The 22,744-nt window shown below is 34.8% G+C and overlaps 1 protein-coding gene across 2 annotated transcripts in view; it reads right to left on the bottom strand.

The window, feature by feature from the left end:
• KIAA0825 (KIAA0825 ortholog) overlaps nt 1-22,744 on the bottom strand; it is a 245,789-nt gene that overhangs the window by 57,282 nt on the left and 165,763 nt on the right. The window contains exon 20 of one of the 2 annotated variants that reach the window (XM_063421904.1): nt 10,926-13,335. The exons of the other annotated variant lie outside the window; for it this stretch is intronic. Within the exon in view, the coding sequence (XP_063277974.1) occupies nt 13,101-13,335 (235 nt within the window). The 3' untranslated portion in view covers nt 10,926-13,100. Of the gene's footprint in view, nt 1-10,925; nt 13,336-22,744 lie in introns of those variants that run through there. 2 annotated transcript variants of the gene reach the window in all.

Here is a 22,744-nt window from a genome sequence, read left to right as displayed (position 1 = left end):
ATGCACATGAGCTCCCAGGTCCATTTAATAACTGGAATTAACAAAATAAACATAAGTACTAAATGCTTCATGAAATTCAAGATATCAAATATGATACTCTGTGTGAACTAAATGGCAATGTATTTGCAATTTAAAATATAACTCATCATAATGAAAATGTAAAGCAGTAGTTCTGCTTTATTCAGTATGGCAGGTTAGTGATCCCTGGGAAGCTACATTGAAGCAAGAAGTAGATTAATAATTTAATTTGGTTCAGGACTGTGCAAGTGGGGAACTGCAAGCTATTATTCTGTAACAAGCTGATGACCCTAATATGGATCAACCAATTAGACTCTTCTATTTAAATGTTGGTGACCCAAGTAAAACTGACTAGGAATTTTTATTGTAAACAAAACACAGTGGCCTAAATCAATCCCAGGTATCCCCTGGTGGAGACAATGGGTTTGCTTGAAACTCACAAAGAAGCTCAGCAAACGAGAAAAAATGCTATATTTACGATCTTTTAAAGATCATTTTAGGCTGTGTTCTGTGAATTAGCCTTTTCTCAATATCCCTTGGTGAAGCAGCAGCCCTCTCAGATAAACCTCCACTAAGCAAATACCAATCATATGAAGTTAGGTTTGCTCCTTGTTATCACAACTTATGCCACTTAATTCATTATTCAATGAATTCACTTTCTTATTTATTAGATGCAAGGTAGCCACTCATCCCTAAAGGCCATGTATGCAAAAGACTGCTTGTAATGCTGTCACTTCAAACCTCTCCAGGCTTTTACATTGCTTCAAGAATTAGGGAAAAAGTAGCAAACAATTTAGATTTATTCATGCTGATATTAAATCTGTATATGATAAAAGAAATGAAAGAAACATTACATAGTTAGCTTAAAATCTGTTGGTACAGATCAACAGAATATCTTATTCCCTGTAGCTGGAACATTGACTCCTGCAGTATAAAATCCACTAGACTGTATTTTATGTTTTTTAAGAGATTTGATTAAAAAATAAAAAAGTAATTGTTTGTCACATTCCTTCCTCACACTGAAAGGTACCTCAGACTCTTTCCTCAAGTGTATTTGATATATTCAGTCCACTACCACTTCCAGAATTATCTGCTCAAGTGCTGAATCCTCATAGTGAGCATACAAAAATCAGCAATTATATCAATTATATCAATTATATCACAGATATCAGTGATACCCAAAATATTTAAAATATCCTTTTGTTATATAGTGGACTGTAAGACATATTGCAGCTGATTTTTTTAACTCACAAATGTGTGTTCTCCAATGTTTTTAAATGTAAATTTTGTTAATGACATTTAATAGCACAAAATAAGATCTTCAACTCTTTTCGCGCTGCAGTAGCAGTCAACAAGATGTTTCAATTTTACTCTGTAACCTTATGCTGTTAGAATCATTAAAATGCAAATGAATTACTGAATTAAAAAGACTTCAAATACATTCTTAGCACAATTAATATTGTATAAAATTATCTGCATAATTACACACACCAACATTTATATAAGGCATTGCAAAAAGTCACCAATAAGAAACTGGATGTAAAACTGGCAAGCACTGGAGAAGAGGCATCTACATATGAAGTGGTAGTTCACAGTTAGTAGTCTATGTGGCTATTATTACTGTACATTCCACATTTCAGTCATTGAAACATTTAAAAAGTAAGTATTTTTTCCTAGGAATTCAATCTAATGATGCATAATAATGTATGACTTACAAAAGTATACAGTAAATATTTTCCTGATATTAACTCTACTTCTAAAATGATACTTAGTGACCTGACATTACATAAACAATTGAAACAATAAGAAACGCCCCCCCCCCCCCAAAAAAAAATAATTGCAGGTATACATAGCAAGAAGTGATCGAATGACTCAAAACAGCATTTTAATTATAGCAATTTATCACTAAATTTGCTACCATAAAAACTGCTTTTTAAAAAATGCTACTTTATATTTTTCTAAGGGTATATTATATGGATTGTGACTTCAAACATATATGTATGATTCTTACTAATCCTGCTCTTACAGCATCAGTTACATCATCATAATTCAGGAACTTATCCACTTGAATAATTAACCTTTTATTCCTGCAATAGGCAAGTACAAGATGTATTGCTTTCATTGAATTCATAATGTGGCAAGTATGGAAATTCATAAAATGTAATGCAAGACCCAGTTGTTTTCTCTATGTCACATAACAGTGTCAGTAGCTAGGCTCTGTGGGGAACTGTATTCACATTAATCTGATATTCTGGAGCAATTCTGAAAACTTAGAGGGAATAATAATAATAATGAATGAAAACTTTTCTGTTAATATACTGAGAGTCCTAACTTTATCCTATATTGTGCAATGTTTGCATTTTTGCACATGGGAGATTTTAAAAGTCACACAGAGATTTTTGTAGTGCAACCGTATGCTAGATAAAGACATTTAAGCTGTCAGTATAAACTGCTTCTGTTTTCATTTTGCATTTAATTTCAATGCCAGACTCAAGATATAAATTTTTCATCACCTGCAATGGTATGAATAAAAGATTAAAAAAAGAACTGAGAAGAAATTCTAACACATGCAGTGCAATGCAGCACATTGTGCAGACACAGTGTGCATAACTACATGTTTAATTTCCATCACTTTTTCCTGTGTCAGGAACACTATTATTTAGTTCATACATCATGCAGCTAATTTTCAGGATTTCAGCTCTGTGGAATTCAAATTTATCTAGCTCTGGATAATAATCCATTCAACACTCTTGAAATCTGAAGATGATACACATATTGGTAAATTCACATAGTACTTTCTTAATATTAAATAGAATATGTCTCTTGCCATCTAGTGTTGGTAAGTTAAGTATTATTAAAATTTTTCAACAGCACATATTCTTGCTTTCCTTCCTGAAATAGCAAATGAAAAATTTTCTTCCTATGTTCCAAGAGGCAAGAATTACTAAAAAATTCTGAGCTGATTTCAATTTCTCATTAAGGCTCACTTCATATTTTAGCTGAAGGATGTTGTCAGTCCCAAGAGGTGACGTCATGGTCTTACTCTGACAGAATTTTTTATTTAGCACTTAAGAGAATTTTTAGGACCATCTTTGGTTTTACTGTATTAACACTCAGAGGGGCTTGGATTAAATTCTGTTTATATCTCTCCATCAGCCTCTGTGGAATACAGAAAAGTTCTGTGGAATATACCTCATTTAGGTATATTCCTATGGCAGCCTTCTATTTATTGGAAAATATCTGAGGTTCCTAGCCTGACTTTTGCCTAGCAGCAAGCTCACAGGCACACTATACATTCAGTCCAGTCAAAAATAAAAATATTCTTCACTTTTGTACCATTTCTAATAATGTACATCTGTATAGTAATCTCTGTACACTGAAACCAATTTAAGGGAAAAAATTACACTGTACAATAATCAATTTTAACATAGTAATGTGTCAAAATGTTTCCTAAAAGTAAGCTCAAACTGTGGCTTGTAGTGCTTCACCATCAAGAGACTGAAACACCTGAGCAAAGGCAATAATGGTACTACTCCAGTCTCTGGCCTTTTCAGTCTGGGACAAGCACTGTTAATTGGAAAGATACACTTAAATGGGTGGTGACTGGATTAATGTGATTTATGGCTGTAGAATTGGTAGGAGGGAAATACAGCATTCTACTAGTTTCTTTGACTTATGGCAAAGTTGGTCCAAGTCACCATTTCTGAAGAACTTTTAGAAGGATTGTGTATAAGTTTTCCATCTCAAATGCTTCTATAAAGAGTTCAAGCAGATAAAGAGAGGTAGAATATGAATAATGAACTATTTCCACATTTAATGAAAAGTTGTCTATTTGTAATGGACTGTGACATACTGCTGGGGGTGTGTGACACCTGCATTTATGACACTCATTTGCATTCATTCTCTATTTCCTCTAAACAAATAAAAGTACATTCAGCAAACAAAAGCAAAATTATGTATTTATTTTTAATGGAGCAATGGCAGCAATGGCAATTTGTAATAGAGCAAGTGGCAGGAATGTACTTTCTGGTAATTTGCTTCTCAGTTCCTCGCATCAGCTCTACAAGGTGCTAAGTATTTCAGCCTTGATCCCACACAGATCTTTGCTTTACTTTATATTGGATGAGAAGCCACCTCCTATGAGGATCTGAACTCTCTTTTAACAAATTTAACAAATTATATTCTGCTCCACACAAGTATGGTCTTACCACATGAGATGGTAAGAAAGGCCAAATGTGAGAATTTGGTCACTGGAAATAGGTGCTCGAATTTGCAGAGTTCCATATATTTAACCTTTTTCTATAAAATTTGTGACAATGATAAAATACACAGTTACATTACAGTCTCATTTTTTAACTGTTTCAAAGTGTATGAGTAACTTGGGCAACTGGGAACGGTAACTGTGAGCTTGCATACATCCACTCATATTATATATGTATATATAAAACAGAAATTTGAAAAAACGCAAAAACAGAAGTGTTGTACTTTAAACACACTTAGGAGTGTAGGATTCAAGCAATTAAATTGAGTGGAAAAAATAATAAGAAAATATCTTGTAAAGACTATCTAAAACTATTTCTAGTTCTTTATATCACTGTTTTTAATCAATAGTGGAAATTGAAAATTAATTGGCAGTTAGAAGGTACCATTTTTTCCATGCCACATACTCAGAAAAAACCCCTTTTGGACTCTAGATTGTTTTCTAAATTTAAAGAAAATATTGCAGTTCAGAAATGGGATGGGGGAAAGGCTTTGTTAAATGTTTAGTAAGAGGGTGTGAGCAGTCAAACAAACCAGTCCATTAGACTCAAGGTACTTTATTTTTGTTATAATTTTTTCCACTCACCAGGCATTATTTTTCCCAAAACAAGAAAGTGTGGTGCATTTTTTATAGTTGTGTCTATGGATGAAGTCACTACGAGTAGTGCTGCACAAGACATAAATATACAGGTTTGTCTTATTCTCTTGTTTGCCTGGGGAGGTTATTTGGATGTTCTTATACTACACTGAGTTCTGAATTTTCTAAATATGAAACTGGAGAAGTTGAAAATTGAAAAATTTTAGTCATTATCTGAGTGCTGTTGTATAAGGATTCATTTTAGGTTTAGATACTACAGATTTATATGCACTATCAATGATACTGAATTTTGATGTGTAAATAATTATTCATATAATTTAATTACAGCATAAGCACTTACTTCTAGAACTGCAAAATATAATAAAGTTACAGAAAGTGCTTAAATTAATTTGCATTGCATCATCTGGGTGCTAATTTTTTTAAAAAAACAACCTGGTGAATATCTGTCTTAGAGTTTCCAGGCTAACTGATATAAATTTAGGAGCTACTCTGTGATTTTATTATGAAGTACAGCTACAGAACTCGATGGCTTCTGTCATTTTAAAATGAATGCTTACAGTGTGGTTGTTTCATTCACATTTCTTTTTTATTTTTTATTTATTCTAGACAAAAGCTCAAGAGACTTCCAAGCTTTGAGTTTAGTAGTAATTTCAGGATAACAATTCCATTTCTAAAGCTCCACCTATCTCATTGCTAAATTTTACTTAAAATCACTATATAGTGACTGTTTTCATAAATTTTAATATATAATTAATTACTAATGTAATTTGATAGTATAAATCTAATTTAATTTAGTCATGTTCTAAAGTGCAACATGAAGAAGTTGATAAAAGAAGTTGATAAAGATAATTTTGCAGTATTCTATTTCTGCTTGCCTACTACAAATCAAAGATTTTCTTCTTTTCATAACACACTATAATATGGTTACAAGTGCATTGAAATTCGTCTTCTTAGAATGGTAGTAATATATCCCACCAGGACTACTGTTCCTAGTAGCAATTTAAAATAATTATTGTGAGACTTGATGCTAGACATCAGGTTTGCAATAGAATTACAATGAGGGAAGTATATTAGAGACAAAACATTGCTGGAAGAAAACTTCATAATGGTGCAATTTGGAACTAAGCCTCAATTTTACAGTAATAGATTCTCTTTATGATGGCACAAAGGAGTAAATGCACTTAGCAAATTTAAATCTATTATTAATCACACTTTGTCGATTGCAGTACAGAAAGGAGAAAAGAAATTAGGTTTTTAGCTATGTTTCTTATATAAAACAAGTTCTACAATGAAGAGCATTTTAGAAAAATCTCCTTGCTATAGCTCAGAAACACAGCAAGTCTTCATACCTGCAGAGAGTTAGAGAGGTTCAAAAACTTTCTAAAATAGTTTGCCTGTGTTCTTTTCAGGGTAGGAATTACTCAGGACAGTACATCATACATCACCAAAACACTTTCACTTCTAGAAACAAAATATCCAAAAGGTGGATAAGTGGAAAGGTGAAGTAAATGTGATATTCACGATAGCTTTCTCTAATCACTCTTCTTAAATGGAGGGAGGCTTGTAGTATTCTTGCTTTAATTATGTCACAATTTTAACAAAACAAAGTATACTATTTAAGTATACTTTAAGTATATACAGACTGATAAGTATCAGTATCTACAGACTGATTTCAGTATCTACAGACTGATTTACAGTTTAATAGAACACTGGATGATTTCAGGAAGATATTTCAAAGAAAGTAATGGAAAATAACGCAATATGGATTTTAGAAAGCTGCCATACTGCACTGGAAAACATTTCTTATTCTATCACTGTGAAAAACTCCAGTTTCTATACTCTAAATTGTAATTTTACATCTAACATTAAAATAACACATAGATTTGGTACCTCTTTTCTATTAAAAATGAATCACATTTTAAATAAAAATACAATATATATGAAATATATATCAATGTATTAGACTAGCAGACAAAGAGTTGTTTACATCTTGTTGGGTCTGGGATTTTTTTACTGATCCTTTCAATAAACAGATGTCAGATGGAGACAATTCAGATGAAAATAAGACTTCTAATTTCAGCACAAAGTAATGTGTAAAAGTTATCTACTAAAGAATCAGCATAGGAAAGCCAAGTGTCATTGTAAATACTTGTTTTAAATAATATTAATTTGACATTTATTTTACGATCAGTAAATAAACATTTTAAAATCAAAAAAGATATTATATTTAATAAATTCATATATCTTATATTTGAGAGAGAGATTAAGTTTACATTTACCTACATTTTACCTTGACCATTTAGACCAGTGTTTAAAACTACTGACAGGCAGAGGATCTTCTGATCTTTAATGACTTTAGTTCCATGCATGCTCCAGCCATCACCAGACAATAAATGCAGACCCACACAGCAGCTTGCAAAGAATAGAGAATTTCTAAAGCTATTTTTAGATGAGCTAACTTGGATACCAGAAGCACTTTCAGCAGCACAAGCTCATGTGGGCTAATTTACGCTGCTTCAGCAAGGAAAATTAGACTGTGAGGAGGTCCAGACTGTAAGTTCCTTGTACCCAAGGTACCTCATGTATAATATTCCCTGTATTATTTTGCTATCCTGCAATCTGTAACAGCCACAGCTGGAGGAAACCAATCAATCCCTCTGTGAGACAAAAATCTAGAAATGGTTCCATGTCAATGGGTCCACATGAATGAACATGCATTGCCCCATCCTTCCCATATAATTTTCTTGGGGATGCTGCATGCTTATTGAACCATAGTAAAGTCTGCAGAATAGCACATCTATAACACTACAAACAAAAAGTTCAATTACTCAAACCATTTTCTGAAGGAGGAGTTGAAGACAGACAAGGCTACTCTTTTTCTATTTCATTCAGAAGACATCATTTAAAGGAAAAAGGGGACAGATGGAACTACCTGATCCGTATGTAACACCTAGAAGAGGCGGCATTACTTGCGTCCATAACTAATTCTCAAGTCTCTGATAGTTTGTTCTTACTGAAGAAGAACTTTCATTCTTCTTAAAAGTAAAACATTCAGCTATCAGCAAAATGTGACTTATATACATCCACAGATTTAAAAGCAATTACACAAGCAAAAGGAGACAAAAACCTTAATTAACAGTATCTTTAGATAAATTCATGACTCAAACCGTGAATGTTTTTTTATTGTCCTTATGATATTTCAGAACACAACTTTGCTTAAAACAAATTACTCAGCCAACATTTTTGGGGGATGTTAGAAATTCCAAGTTATATCTTCATTATCCTTTCTTTTTTATGCAAGCATGTCAACTGATAATTTTCTTAATGGAAACAAACATGTCCTATAAACAATTGCTTAGCATTCCTGAAAAAAACCCCAAACAACCAAAAATTTCCTAAAACCTCCCAAACGGCCAGAATGATATACACTGAAACCTCAGGATAGTGAGATAACAGGCATGTGGCACAGCTTGTTCAAAAAGACAGTTAGTACTCTGTAAGTCAATAAAAAAACAGTACCAGATTTTTATGTTCAAGGATTCTGGCAGGAATGCTGCTACAGTCCTATTCATTTTCTTCACCTGGTCCATACACAGTCATCAGTTTATAATTTACAGCACAGGTGATGATAATGCATGTGTTTATTATAAAGCTATGCCTTTTGACTACTTAATAGAATTTAAGAATGCCTGAATCTTGCAATACTCTTTACATCATTAAGAAGTCCATCCCCAAAGCACCTGTAATGCACAGCTGACCATGGCTGGAGCATAGTGTTTTAAAGCCAGTCTGCAGTCAAGGAATACACCCATACTGTGTGTCATACTAACTCCATGAAGCATCTCCTTTTCAAATGCAATCAAGAATGGCATTTCTCACATATTTTCTTTCCTTTCTCTGAAATATTCTGCCTGATGAACAGAAATTACCAAACTAAAATACTTACTAGAGTATTTTAAACTCAAACAAAAACCAAAATCCTGTCAGTTTCTCAATATAGTTTCTGAATTATAAGATGCTACACTAAAGAACAACAACAAAAAAAGAAAATAAAAATATAGTATATATAGTATATAAATATAGTAGCAGTTCCTAAGACTGAGGGAAACTATTCTGATAACATGCAACTTTTAAAGCTGAAGAGCACAATCTGGAATGATACAGCAGAAGAATGTTCCGATAGCATACACCTGACAAAATCTATTAAAACAGAAGTATATCCAAGACTGCTGGGGCAATCACATGCTTTTAGGACATTGTTCTAAAATTAAATTTTCTGTATTCTGACCCTATATAATTTTCAAAACAAGCAAATAAAATTACTTCTATTTATAGAATAGCTACTCCAGGACAGGAGTAGATGTTCTGACTGTATGTTCTAGATGATGTTCATGTCATGTCTATGTTCTAGTTGTTCTAGACCATCCACAACCTCAAAAAGGAACAAGTTTACATTAAATTTGATGTAATACTTTATGTAAACTTAGCATTTGTTGGCTTCACTTAAAATCTCCAGTTTTGAATGACAGCACAAATTTCTTCTCCCTAATAAATAATCTAGGGGCAAACCTAAATAATGTGAAGTAGAGAACCCCATCAAGAAATTTCTCCAGCAAATGTCAGAGTTACTGGACTCTGGATAACTTAGATAAAGGAGTATAATACATGTAGATTATCAATTTCTAATGGAATTGATAGTAAGACATTTTTTGTCTCACATTTTCATAATTTCCAATTCTTAATGTGAAAGTCCATCTGTGTACTTCCAGGAGGACCATGAATCAAAGTCTAAAACAGGACAATGACACTTTCACACTGAATAATATCCATATAGAGGTATATATATATACACATGAAAGTTGCCAGCATCAATAACAGGCACTAAAATTAGTTTGACTTTCAGATGAACAGCTTGTTTAAATAATATTCATATTTGCAAGCATGCAATGAAGAAAGATGAGAGATTAGTTTCACTAATAATGGATCCACAAAGAATTACTGTCTATTTTTCATATTAGCTGAGAACTCTATTTCTTAGAGTTAAAAAATATGTAGATTGCAAAATTAATAATCTCATATCTTTCAAGCCTGTGATGCACTGATAGTTGTAAATGCAGATTTTTGGACTATCAATTGTAAATGCAGATTTTTGGGCTATCCTGAATAGATGAATGAAAAGATACACAATGACTCCAACTGACAATCAGTTTAAAACTTTAAAAAGAAAATCAATGAGTAGTTATCATGAAGGTCAAGATTGTAAGACAACTGACAATAATAGATCAGTAAAATTTAAAAATAATAGATACTGCATGAATAAAACAGCTGTAATTTAAAATCAAAAATGCATTTCATAGGGCTATTGTGCTGGGGATTTCAAAGAACCATTCTCTTTATACACAGAGAGATGCTTCCCATAGAATCAGATTGCCCTTTAATGTTTCCCTTCAATGACATAAAACCCCACATCACAGTGGCTCTTGCTGAATGCAGGCTCTTTGCCGTGGTGGTTCAGGAGCCACATCCTTCTGACAGTTGAAAAAACTTCCAGAGTATTTCCATTGTGTGTTCTTGCATCTCTTAAGTGATATAACTTGTGCATAACAACCCTCCCAATACAGCTACTGTATTCCTCCTACTCTTATCCTCAGTACTGCAATCTGCTTATTGTTCTATAGAATCTTTCCCACCTCTGCTGCCATGACTGCCTTCTACTACTGAATGCTCTTTTCTGGTACCTGTATCCGAACCTGTAACCTTTTGTCTCTTTATGTCTTTCATTCCTTCTTTCACAGCTATGCCTCTAATTTAGAATTTTATTACTTTCAGTATGATTCCTCTGTTATTCCTCTCAGTCACAGCACTGAATTCTGACCATGGCCTCCAACAAACATCAACCCTTGTCTATTTTCTTTTGTGTCTTCTCTCCATTTGCCCCCTTACTACATCATCCTGAATGTCATTGTCATGGGTTGGTACTGGCCAGATGTTAATGCACCCATGAATATATGTTTTTTCTCTAACAACTCCTGTGGGATGTGATCAGGAACAGAGCAGAGCAGGCTTAAATCTTGAAAACAAAAAAACACCAAAACTTTATTACATTACATAAGAACAGCAACAGAAAAACTCTTAAACACACACAGAGACAGAAATAAAAACTTCCCAGGACATTTTTTCTCTTCTCCCAGTTTCTATCCCCCACACATTACTCTTCACAGACCAAACTTTTGAGTTTTAGATCAAACAATCACCACTCAAAAACAAACAAACCAATCTTCAGTTCAGCAAGGGAGAGAGGAGTCTCTCTGGCACCACAGACTGTTCTCCAGAACACACAGGTCTACTCCTTATGTGTTCCCATGTCACCCGTGGCACCGCCCGGAGAAGTCTGCCAGGGTGACACTCTCTTTTTCCTATGTCCAGCGCTCTCACCGCTGTCTCATAGGCCAAAACTGCATACAGGGCTTTTTAAGGATGCTGCATGCCGAGCTCTCCCCTTTTTACCCAGGGGCCGGGGTTCTAGGAGCAGGTCTGCCCTGAGGGCAGAGGGCGCCACCTCACCCTCCCCCTCTCTTCTCTGCTCGCTCCACTCTTCAAGTGCCAGTCACTGTAGCAAAAGCAAGGGGCAGCTGCATCTACCCAAAATGCAGTTTATGTTCAAAAGAGACTTAAGTTCAGTCCATGTCTGACATTATGCAAGAGAAGTCCAGCTCAGAAGGCTACTCCTCTCATTCTTCTATCGGGTTCCTTCTACTCATGCTTTATCATCTCGGTCCTACGCCGCTTCTTTTTCCTTATTTCCAAAATCACCAGTCATGAGAATCAATGTCTAAGAAAAGTTTCTTTTTGCCAAGCAAGGGTTAACAGTTTTTTCTCGGCAGGGTGCAGGCTCAGGCACTCCCAGGCTCGGCAGCTCCCACGTGGCTGGGCACCTTCTCCCGGAGTTTGGGGGGGGGGGGGGGGGTGAGCACACACAGAAGGCACTTCCACAGTTTTCCACCCCTCCATCCTGGACGGGGCAGCTCAGTTTCAGTCCTGTCCCCTCTCTTCTTCTCCCCCCCGGAGCTCCGGCTTACCTGAGCCGACCACGTGTTTCCCCTCCCCCACCCAGCCTCGTGGCTGGGCAGGGGACGGAGGCCTGACACGTCTCTCTGCTGAAACCGGGATCTGAAAAGAGGCCGAACCTCCTTGGGGTCCTGCTTTTAACTCTTTGTGTCCTCAGAGGCGTGTCTAAACTTCTGAGTGACCAATCCAGGTGCCAGCAGAAAAGCTGATCACTGATTGGACTGCCCACATCCCCCTGGAAAAAATTCACCTCCCCCGCAACTACGACAGTCATCATCTTCGAATTTAGGTTAAAAATCTTTCTATCCCCTACAAAAAAAAGTGTCTTCATTTTCAAGTGAGAGCCCACCCTTATTTAGTTCAGCATCCTCTAATGATACTTGTTATTTCACTGGTTTTCATCCAAACTGCAACCACTTTCTGACACATGTAATTTATATGATCAGAAAAAAATCTTTCTTTTCCATGCCTACAGTCAAAAAAAGCACTAATTTTAGTATACAACTCAATATAAGGGGACTCTTATGGAGCAATATGCCCCACTGACCACATTTTTGCAGACAGGGATGAACGTTTTCCACTCCAATGGCCCCCTCCAAGTTAGTGTTTTGCTGGTTCTCCTAACCTTCAGCGTAAAGTGCCTTTACTTCTCCCCTCTCTCTCAGCTTTGAGTCCAAAAACCTATGCCTCCTTCCACACGGCTACTTTTCTTTGATCCTAATTCGTGTGCTATGAAGATGCATCTGCACATAATAATGGGATCAGTAGTGCATTAACCCCTTGGCTAATCCCCTTTTTGCCACATGTATAAGAAGATCACATTTAAGCCCTTTTAATGTGTTTTCAAAAGCACTTAAGAACTCAATTATTTGTATGTCACTTTATGAATGATACTGTAAGTCTCTTTGTGTCTGTAAAGTGCCATGTTCCTAACTGTTACTCTGTTAATTAGCAGTAAGATAGAAATAGGAACAGCAAAAGAAATCAAACTTGAGGTGATTACAAGTGAGAAGAGGAAAGCAATGTTATATGGCACATATATTCACAATAAATCTATTTTTATGGATATTGCAAATAGAGAGTTTTGGAGGATTGCTAAGAATTTGGTTTAGCTGGGACCAAACATATTTGGTCTGGACTGCAGCCATGTTCGTGATCAAAATGGGAACAACTTCATATTGGAATGACGTCGCTGACTGTCTGACCACAACTCTGACATGCTGTGTGATATGCCAGGGGAGAGCAGACAGCAAGGACACTGTGATTCTGGGAGACATGGTTGTCTCCTATCTTGTATGTGGATTAGAAAAATATAATTTTGTGACCTGATGATATAACTGGATTTGTAGACCTGATCAGCAATTGATTGATGGAGCAGCCTGTTTAGTGGCCTGTAAGAGAAGAAACAACCTTTGTTTTAGTTTTAATCTGTTTGGAACAACAGACTTGATTTGAAATGCCAAAAATCCAGTCTGTAACAGCAGCTACAATACACTGGATTTAAACCTTTTTGGGCAAATTCACACAATTGTGCCTTCCCTCAAAAAACTGCACCCAACTTCAGCAACATTAGCTCTGCTACATATGAAGACAGAAAGCTTTGTACACCTGAGAGAAGCAGCATTAAATCCCTAAAGTCAGTGCAAAGGCAAGGGGCATCTTGTGGGAGACAGAAAGCAAATGGTCATTTCAGAGCACTGATATACCAAGAAGAACTGAAAAAAATTAAACAGGAGGGGAAAGGAAGTTCCTAAAAGAAAGAAGGGATCATTTTGGAAGTTGAAAATAGTATCCTAAACTGTGGTTAGTTACAAAAACCCAGGGAGCTAGTCCAGGAGAGAGTTTGAGTAACAACCCATGCTGACATCAAAATTTTACAATAGCATAATAGGTTTTCAAACATAATCAGGAGGAAGCTTTCTGCTTGAATTTTCACATGGCTAGAAGAATATTAGTGTGCCAGTGTCATGGGTTTTTTGCAGATTTTGTTGTTTGTGGTGGTAGTTTCTTGCTTCTGAACAAGATGTGGAAAACTTCAGAAGTTCCTACACTTGCAGTTTTCTTAATAAATGTCTCAATGGAAAATTTCTCAAAATAAATGCCACTCAGAAAAATTATGTGAGAAATAGATGAATAATAAAAAAACAGAGTAGCAAAATTCCAGTACCAAACACTATCTGTTTAAAAGGTGAACTGATCAGCTGAACCACTAATTGTACCACTAGTGGTACAACCTACCACTTAAAGCCTACTTAATTAAGGACTGGAGAGCAGTAGATGTGCCACTCATCTTTGAAATGTATTCCAGGAAATACCTGCAAACAGGTAAATCTCAAGACTACATCCAGTTAGTGGATACTATAATAAAGAACAGAACCTGTGCACAGATGGATAAATTGTATATACCAGGTAAGAGTCAGCCCACCCCTGGTAAGTGGAAATAGTTTGTGAAAAATTTATCAATGATTAAGCTTGTAAAGGAGGTCTGTTCAATATAGTCTTCTCCAATTTTCAAAATTTCTGAGTCTTTCACCAAAGCCTTGTAAAGAAACCAATCATGGTGGAAAAGAAAGAGCTGCAACACAGATACATCTGGCTGAAGCAGAGGACTCAGTTTGCATGGTGCATGCCACAGAAATTCCACAAGGACCCAAATGCTTAACTTACTCATGGTTGCTGAGGAGAGGGTGAGTCAAATGGGAAAGTTTATGGATGATTCAACAAGTGATAGAGTCAAGAAGTGATATGCAAATATCAAGAAGACCCTTATGATTGAACTCCTGAGCATCAGGGTTGTAGGTGAAATTCAACAGACATGATGTTATATGGACAGGAATCTCAATCCTTACTGTACTGGTAAAATGATGGGCTCTGAGTACATTATTACCAGTCATGCATGAAATCTCAAAGCCTTAAATTGGTCTGGGAAAATGTGTGTTCAGTAAGGACTAAAAATGGTGGGGAAACCAAACAAATTCAAACCTCAAACAAAATTTAAAAAAAACAGTCTTGGGTTCAAGCATTTGTGTTAAGCAGGAAAATAATAGTAATATACTAAGCAATGGTTATTAATTCATGGCTGTTCATGTGTTGAATACCGTACACATTTCTCATTGCATCTCTCTACCTTACAGGAAAAAAAGATTGAAAAGTAGAATTGAACTAGGTATGAAAATAGATGGGAACAGTTAAGGCTGGAAAAGAGATGTCAGAACAGGATATAAAAGAAGTCCACAAAATCTAGTAGTGTGGAATTAGAGAGAAGGAATCCATACAACTATCAACTTTGCAACTTAAAAGCTGGTGAGCCTCAAGCACAGAGAACAGCATCACATCAAAATCAAAAAAAATTGCTTCATGGAAAATGCAGTAAAGTTATCCATTGCTGAAGATGCTAAGAGTTTATGTGCACTCAGGTGGAGAATGGAAAAGTTCATGGAAGAGAAATCCTTCATTACCTAGTGAATATATAGATGCTTCCTCTCTTTATAGGAAGCTGAGAGCCAAAAGTTGTAGCAAGCTGAATCATAGAACATTCTGAGTTAGAATAGACCCATGAAGATCATTAAATCCATCTATTAAGTGAATGGTCTGTAGAGGGATCGAACCCACTGCCATTGCATTATTAGCACAATACTCTGACCAGCTGGGCTAATCTCAACGTCTGAGCGAATATTCAGAGATATTTCAACATGTCAACTGACATGAATGCCTGCTACACCAGGACATTCTTCACTGTATTAATCAAAGACGAAGTTGAATAAACAGACTCAGTTTTTAAAAAGTCTGTTCATTCAGTAAACTACAAATGAGATCATCTAGGTCTCAGGTTTCACAGTAGTAATGTGTCACTTATTATGCAATATTAAGGATGGCATCTACAAATGTCTTCTTTATTTTAATACATGGAGAGTTATTAGTACCATCTACTGTATCTGCTTGATTCATCCAATTTAGATTGAGTCAGAATATTTAAAATTAGTGCTACCTACATACAGGAGCAGAAGTGTTTCCAGACAGATCTAAATTAAATACATAAAGAAAAAAAATCCATAAATATTCCCTCCAGTGTTACTTCCACATTACCTAGTATTTGCCTTGTATTATTGCTTTCCACATATATACTTACTCAACTATTAATAAAAAAAAATCAGTATGAAGTATTGGCATTTTTAATGCCTTCTGTTGTCATCTCCATCACAAATCTATCTTAAGACTAAACAGATTCTGACAATGGAACTTCATGAGAGAAATAAATTGCCCTTCAGTAATTTTTTCTTTTGAATGTATTTTTTCATAAGCTAACTTAAAACATCAGCTTTAAGAAAATCTTTACTTCAAAAATACAAATGAAACTCCACATCTTACATGGTCTTTTCCATTTCAATAACTTCACAAACAGAAGAATCTGCATCCTTCAGGTTGTTCTGAGGTGTATCAATGCCATCATCTACATGGCAGTTATCACATGAAATTACATGAATTATGCTCCACTTGGCATCTGCCATGATTTCAGTTTAAAATAAAGTGCAGCTTCTCCCACATAGCATCCTGATTAAACAAATAAACTATGGCACTGACTGTAAATGTACACACCAGAGTGTAAAAAATGAACAGATACAATGGCCAAATCTGTATTTAATTTTAATTAAATTTCATTCTGTAGCTCAATTAATCCACAACTCCAAATGTCAGCAGGGCTTAGGCAAATGGAATGACATCTGCTAGACTGCATGCTGACTATAAAACCTCCACTGCATGCTAGAGCTCTGGAAATGTACCAGGAGAAAAAGAAAAAAAAGAAATGTTCTCAATAAATATATATCAATGTCCACAAATCTAATTTCAACAGAAGATAGGAAAGATACTTGATAAAAAACCTGGGAGAATTTCTTTATTTTACAACTCTGGCAAGCAATACTGCATAACTAAAACTGAACACAGTTTTGTCCATTAGTAATAACACATTTACAAAGGAATTGTAAATGGTTATTTTTAATTTCTTTTAAATGGTTATTTTTAATAGTTTTGCAAATGGTTATTTTTAAGAAATCTATTAAGAGAAACCTTGCAGCATGCTGTGTAACTAAAAGAAATCATATTGTAAACACTCCATATTATTTCTAATATAGCTGCGTATCTGCATAGAAGTATTATCCAGAAGTTTCTACTCACATTTGGGAGCTGTAGGAAGACATTATTTCTGTCACAGAGAAACTGATGCACATTTTTAACAGCATTAAAGTACTTCAATGGTAATCTGACATCTAAATATGTTTACAGTGCCAGCCACATGACAGGTGGATGAGACAAGAAGTTGGGGGATTTGAGGGAGGGAAAAAAAAAGACACTAACAGTGAAAGTAACTTCACAGATTTTCTGAGTCACACTGCCATATTGATATCTGTGTTAGTCCTTCATTTCTTTTTATTTCTTTTTTTCATTCTAAAAGATTGGCCCCATCTTAGCCATAATTTTGGACTGACTTTTAAGACAAATGACAGATAAAACCAGTTAGGGCTAAGGGAGCTTGGGATGAGGCCTGTATACTTCTGAAATTAGGGAGACGTTTCTGTAATAACAGTTGTGAGGTAAACAACTGATTTTTAATATTATTACACAATGGACCTTATTTAAAACACACAACCAAGACAAAAAGCAAAAATGAAAAGAAAAGCCTGTATGCATTTCACAGTACTTTGTGTAGAGGACACAGCCTGTCATTTATTTTTTCAATTTACTGATCTCTGTAATAATTTTCTCCCTCTATTGATAACCAAGACATTGAGCATGTGAAAAGTGAAATAGAAGCTTCCAAGTTTTTTCAAATTATCATTACAAGTCCTTCCAGCACTATTAACTGTGGTTTGTACAGCTCTTGCGTATTTTCAATGGTTGTAAAATTATCAAGTGAAGCAAGGAATACATGAAATTATGTACTGAAAATTGAACTCTATTCTTGAAACATCTATTTTTTATTCAAGTGGGTAGATGATATGGCTTTAATAAAAGTACTTACCTATAATAAGAATAAAAATTTTAAAAACTCCCTGAAGATGGAGACAGTTTTGAGGACTACATTCCTGTCAAATAATCCAATTATTTCTATTCCTTTCACCCTTTCGCCCATAAATTTTGAGCTTATTTTATGTCAAGTGCATTCAAGAGATATATTTAAATTTCAATCATTGAACTAAACAGCTCCAAATATGATTACTCAATTTTTATTATCATCATTATATAATTAACTAAAGTACTGTCAAAAGTTCCTAAACCTATTTTTATCTTTCCTTTATTTTTGTTTTAGCAAAGGCTGCTCTCATTGTTACAGAGAGCATTCCTCTAAAATAGCCTGCTTTGGAGCTAGTTGTACCTAGCTCTAAAGTTAGTTTTAACAAATTTAGGATCTCTATCTAAGAGAATAGTTCAGAATGGCCTAACATTTCAAAAATATGGCTTCACCATATTTTATGTACCTGTTAGCAACAAAAGTTTTTATATTTATGACTATATGCAAGGGTAATATCTTCAAACACTTGAAAGAGGTATCTTAGAAAAAATATTAATATACATCTAGATACAAACAATATATTCTTACAACTATAAATCCGTGCAAATTATTTAACTATTAGGATTTTATCCTTGAGGTTAGATAAACACATAATTAACAGTTGAAAGTTTCCCCTATGGAATTCAAAAGACAAGGAACCCAACACAACTGAAATCAATGCTGAAACATTTGTCAAAATGTTTTGTCAAAAACCATGTCAAAAACATTAAGGTTTGACCCCAGAATCTCTAAGTTTAACTTTCAGATTTTACTGTCTGTAAATCTACTCCCTCATCCTCACTAACAATGTCAGACAATGGTATGTTCACTCTTGAAATAGCCATTATATGGGTTTTTTGAAGGAAATGAACATGATGTCATGACAGAACACCTCTGAGTTTAGTGTCAACAAAAGACAAAAAATGTACTACAAACACCTATCTTCAAATTTCATTCCAAGATAATCAGGGGACTGTTTCCCTGAATATCCAAAAATTTCCCAGCCTGAGCACCTTAGTGTTGCTGCATACCTGCATCCAGTTGGGATCCAAACTGCATCCTCCTGCACCACATATATCCATATATTGAACATAATGCTTCTATACAAACATAATGCTCAGGAACACTGATTTTATGGAGCACAGCGTGTCTCTCAACACATGCACAAAATAAATGCATTACTGGAACAGCAGCTAAGATAGTTAACAAACCACTTTCATTTTTACCTTGTGTCACAACACTGCAGTGTACATAAATAAACATGTTCAGTTATTCAGCCTCCTCTGTGACAGTCAGCAGATTGCTGATTAGTGCTACACACCAAGTACAATCTTCAGATGTGTGCCTAGTTGCTCTCTTCTTTAAGTAGGAAACTTGTGAGCTATCCAAGTGACGGGAAAACCTGGATCATATCCATCCTCATTGCTCCAGCCATCAGCAGACGTAAAGGAAGAACCTATTAAAGGCTATAAGAACTGCAGTTTCTATTCAAGTGAATACTCCCAGGGCTTCAACTTTTGATATCCAAAAAGCTGCTCCACCACCTCTCCTGCTGTTGGTGTCACTGTAAAATTTCAGGTAATGAGGTAAGGGGCACACTTGGGTTCTTTATACACCAAGATGAGGAAAATTAATTTTAATGCTAGAAGGATAGGAGCACTGATACTGACAGCCACTAAACACTTCCAGCTGCTCTACTGTCCTGGAATCTGGAATGTGAATGCTGTTATAAACACTGTATGTACAGAGCAGTTTCTTATGTTCCATTAGCACAAAGGGGGCATGGGTTGCTAGATAAAGAGGGGGTTAGGAAAAATAAAATATAAATGAAAGCAAGATACTTCTCTGCAATAACTGCAACAAATAATATTGCTCAGTGGGGAAAAAAGGTGAATAAAAATGTTTCTGAAAAGAAGTGTAGTAGGTTCATCATTGTGATAATCCTGTGCTATCAAGGTCAAACTCCCAAACAGATTTTTTGGTTTTACAGCACAATTCTACTTCCTAGTTTGCAGCTGATCAGAGAAAATGTAACTTGTGAACAAACAGTAACACTTGTTGTTCCTTTTATTTATCCTTTGACTGTTATGTGTGGACTATGGAGCTCATGTAAATTAAAAACTTGTGGAAAATTCAAAACTTTTATATTAAATGTTTTCCTATTTTTGGTCTTTTGTGAACTTGTCATTTTTTGATGATAGAAAGATAAAGTTCATGGCTCTGGGTGCTTATTTTTCCTAGGTAAATGATGTTTAATATTCTGATTTTACTTTTTCAACAGAAAATAAAGTTCTCTAACATAACTTTGAGTGCAATAATTTTATTTTAAGAGTATGTAACAAACATATCTGGGAGACCAACAGCTTGCTACTAGACATGCAGGTACCACATTTCCATTTTTATTGATAAGATGGACAATTTTACTTCTCAGTAATAGAATTCAATATGATTTCCAAACTTCTGACCCCATTAAAAAACTTCAGAAGGAAATAAATATCTATATATATACACATACATACATATATATATATATATATATATATATATATTCAAAATTCAAGTTTAAAAATTATAATACTTAAAATGCAAATATATTTTCAGAACCATGAATCAAATTTTGTAATGCTGGAAGATAAATATAAAAGAAAGGGTGCATACTACAAATCTCTAAATTTTTTTAGGTAAAAACAACTGACCTGTAAAACAAAATTAAAACAAATACATTTCCTAATTACTAATGTTAACATCTGTAGACTGGTTAAAACTCACATCTAAAATCTAAAGCCTACATAAAAACCCTGTAATTTGGCTTTTCTCCAATTCCATCATTATTAGTAATAAAATTAATACAATTGTATCATCTAACATTTTGTAGTCAAGATACAAATCTTTACAGAATGTAAAATAACCAAAGATAAATCTCAAGCCATGTAAGTAATATAAAGAAAATACCAGCTAAGCTTTAGGCTTTTCTCTGATTAAATTTTATTCCTTCAGATTTTTGTTGTTTAGATTTTTTTTTCTCCAAAGTTCAGGGAAGAATGGAGTGGTTTTGTTTCTACTCTATGAGCCATGTTCTAACTCAACGAGTTGTGCATATTTCTAGACAAACAAGGCACTTCTAATCTGCCTGCCACTGACTGTCAAGTTTCTGCCACTCTCAGTGTGAAAATCAGAAGGAATATCACAAACTGATGCACAGACAGATAAAATAAACACCTGATTTTCAGTTTCAAACTCATTATGTAGCTTTATCATTATACATTTTCTCAAACAAATTTTTACACTAAGTGTACATATGTTAAGAGAAGAAAAAAAGAAAAAATATTTTAATGCACTATGTGAAAACAGAACTAAACTATTCACAATAGGACAAAAAATATACAACTCTCATATTGACTTCACAAGCCATTTCCAAGTCATTGTTGTATTAGTGTTAGACCTCTAACAGGGAAACAAACCAGGAAAGGAAAGGAGGGGAAAAAAAATGAAAAAAAATGTTTGAAAGGGTCTCTGCTCTGCAGACACAAGAAGTTTATTACTGTTTTAAGGCCAAATTATATATGTAACTTGCAGACTCTGCTAATATTACTCTTTACTCCCCATTCAGACTTAATTTTTTTTTTTTAATTTTTTTTTATTTGCAAAAAAAATCAGGTTCAAGTGAATTTTCACAGTGGGGTTGTGTGAAGAGATGCTGTTCAAAAGCTGCATATTTGATCTTTGAATAACAGGTAACTTTTATGACATCCATCCTTCTTTAAAAATATAGGTGTGTGTATATATGTGTGTATTCACACACATATAGTTTCAAGTAATTAAAAGGGTATACAAGTCATATACAGTGTTTAAAATTACTAATAAAATTAGACTGTAAGGCACAGTGATAAACATTACAAGAGTCAAAAAGATCATCTGCTTGAAGAAAAAGCAGCACCCCTAGAACTCTCGGCAGAGTGAACCAATGCCAAAAAATGATTTAAAATTCTGTTTGCCTCAATGACTTTCTCAGCTTTCATTTTTACTGTTCGTTCTGAGCCTTTATTCTTTAGGCAAGCTTCTCATCATTAAACAATCTGCTTAATTTTATAGCCTGGATGTTTGCTGGAACAGAGTTACCCATTTGTACTCATGGTAGAAAATTATGCAGTTTGTTCCAGTAACTGAATGCAAAGATGTTAAAGGTTGTTGTGCTATAATTATTTTATTCACAGGGAATTCTTATTCTTACCTAACATAGCGCAACAACATCAGTGGACACAGTATCTAGAGACTGCTAGGAGAAATTAATCATACAGAGCTCAAACTGAGGTGAAACTAATAAAACAGTGCAAAAGCAAGGAATGATCACGTTAGCTTTGGTCATGAGAGACTTTTAAAGAGAGAGACTTTAAATATTTCCTTATCATGTTAGAGCTGTGACCTATACAAAGCATCTGACATAACAAGACTACCAGTCCAACTGTATCAAAGCCTTCATTATGAAGAAGGCAATATAAAGGAATTTAAGCAACAACCCATTTTCTTGCACAGGTTCTGAGCACAAAGAATCTACCAAAACATCTGTGACTCAAAATCTGCTATCAAAGCTATGCAGGCAGACTTGTCCTTTCCCCCATGGAATTTGTTGGGTTATGAGGATGCCCTTCATGCAGGAAATGGTCAGTGTGAATATGGCTAGCAGACAAGAGTTGTCGCCAGTAGTAAGATTCCTATACTGACTATTAAGCTTTTTTTACCCTGTTTCATCT

This window comes from Prinia subflava, chromosome Z (assembly GCF_021018805.1).
Source record: "Prinia subflava isolate CZ2003 ecotype Zambia chromosome Z, Cam_Psub_1.2, whole genome shotgun sequence".
Classification (NCBI taxonomy): Eukaryota; Metazoa; Chordata; class Aves; order Passeriformes; family Cisticolidae; genus Prinia; species Prinia subflava.
The sequence above is the reverse complement of the archived record's forward strand: the minus strand, read 5'-3'. Positions and strand labels throughout refer to the sequence as shown.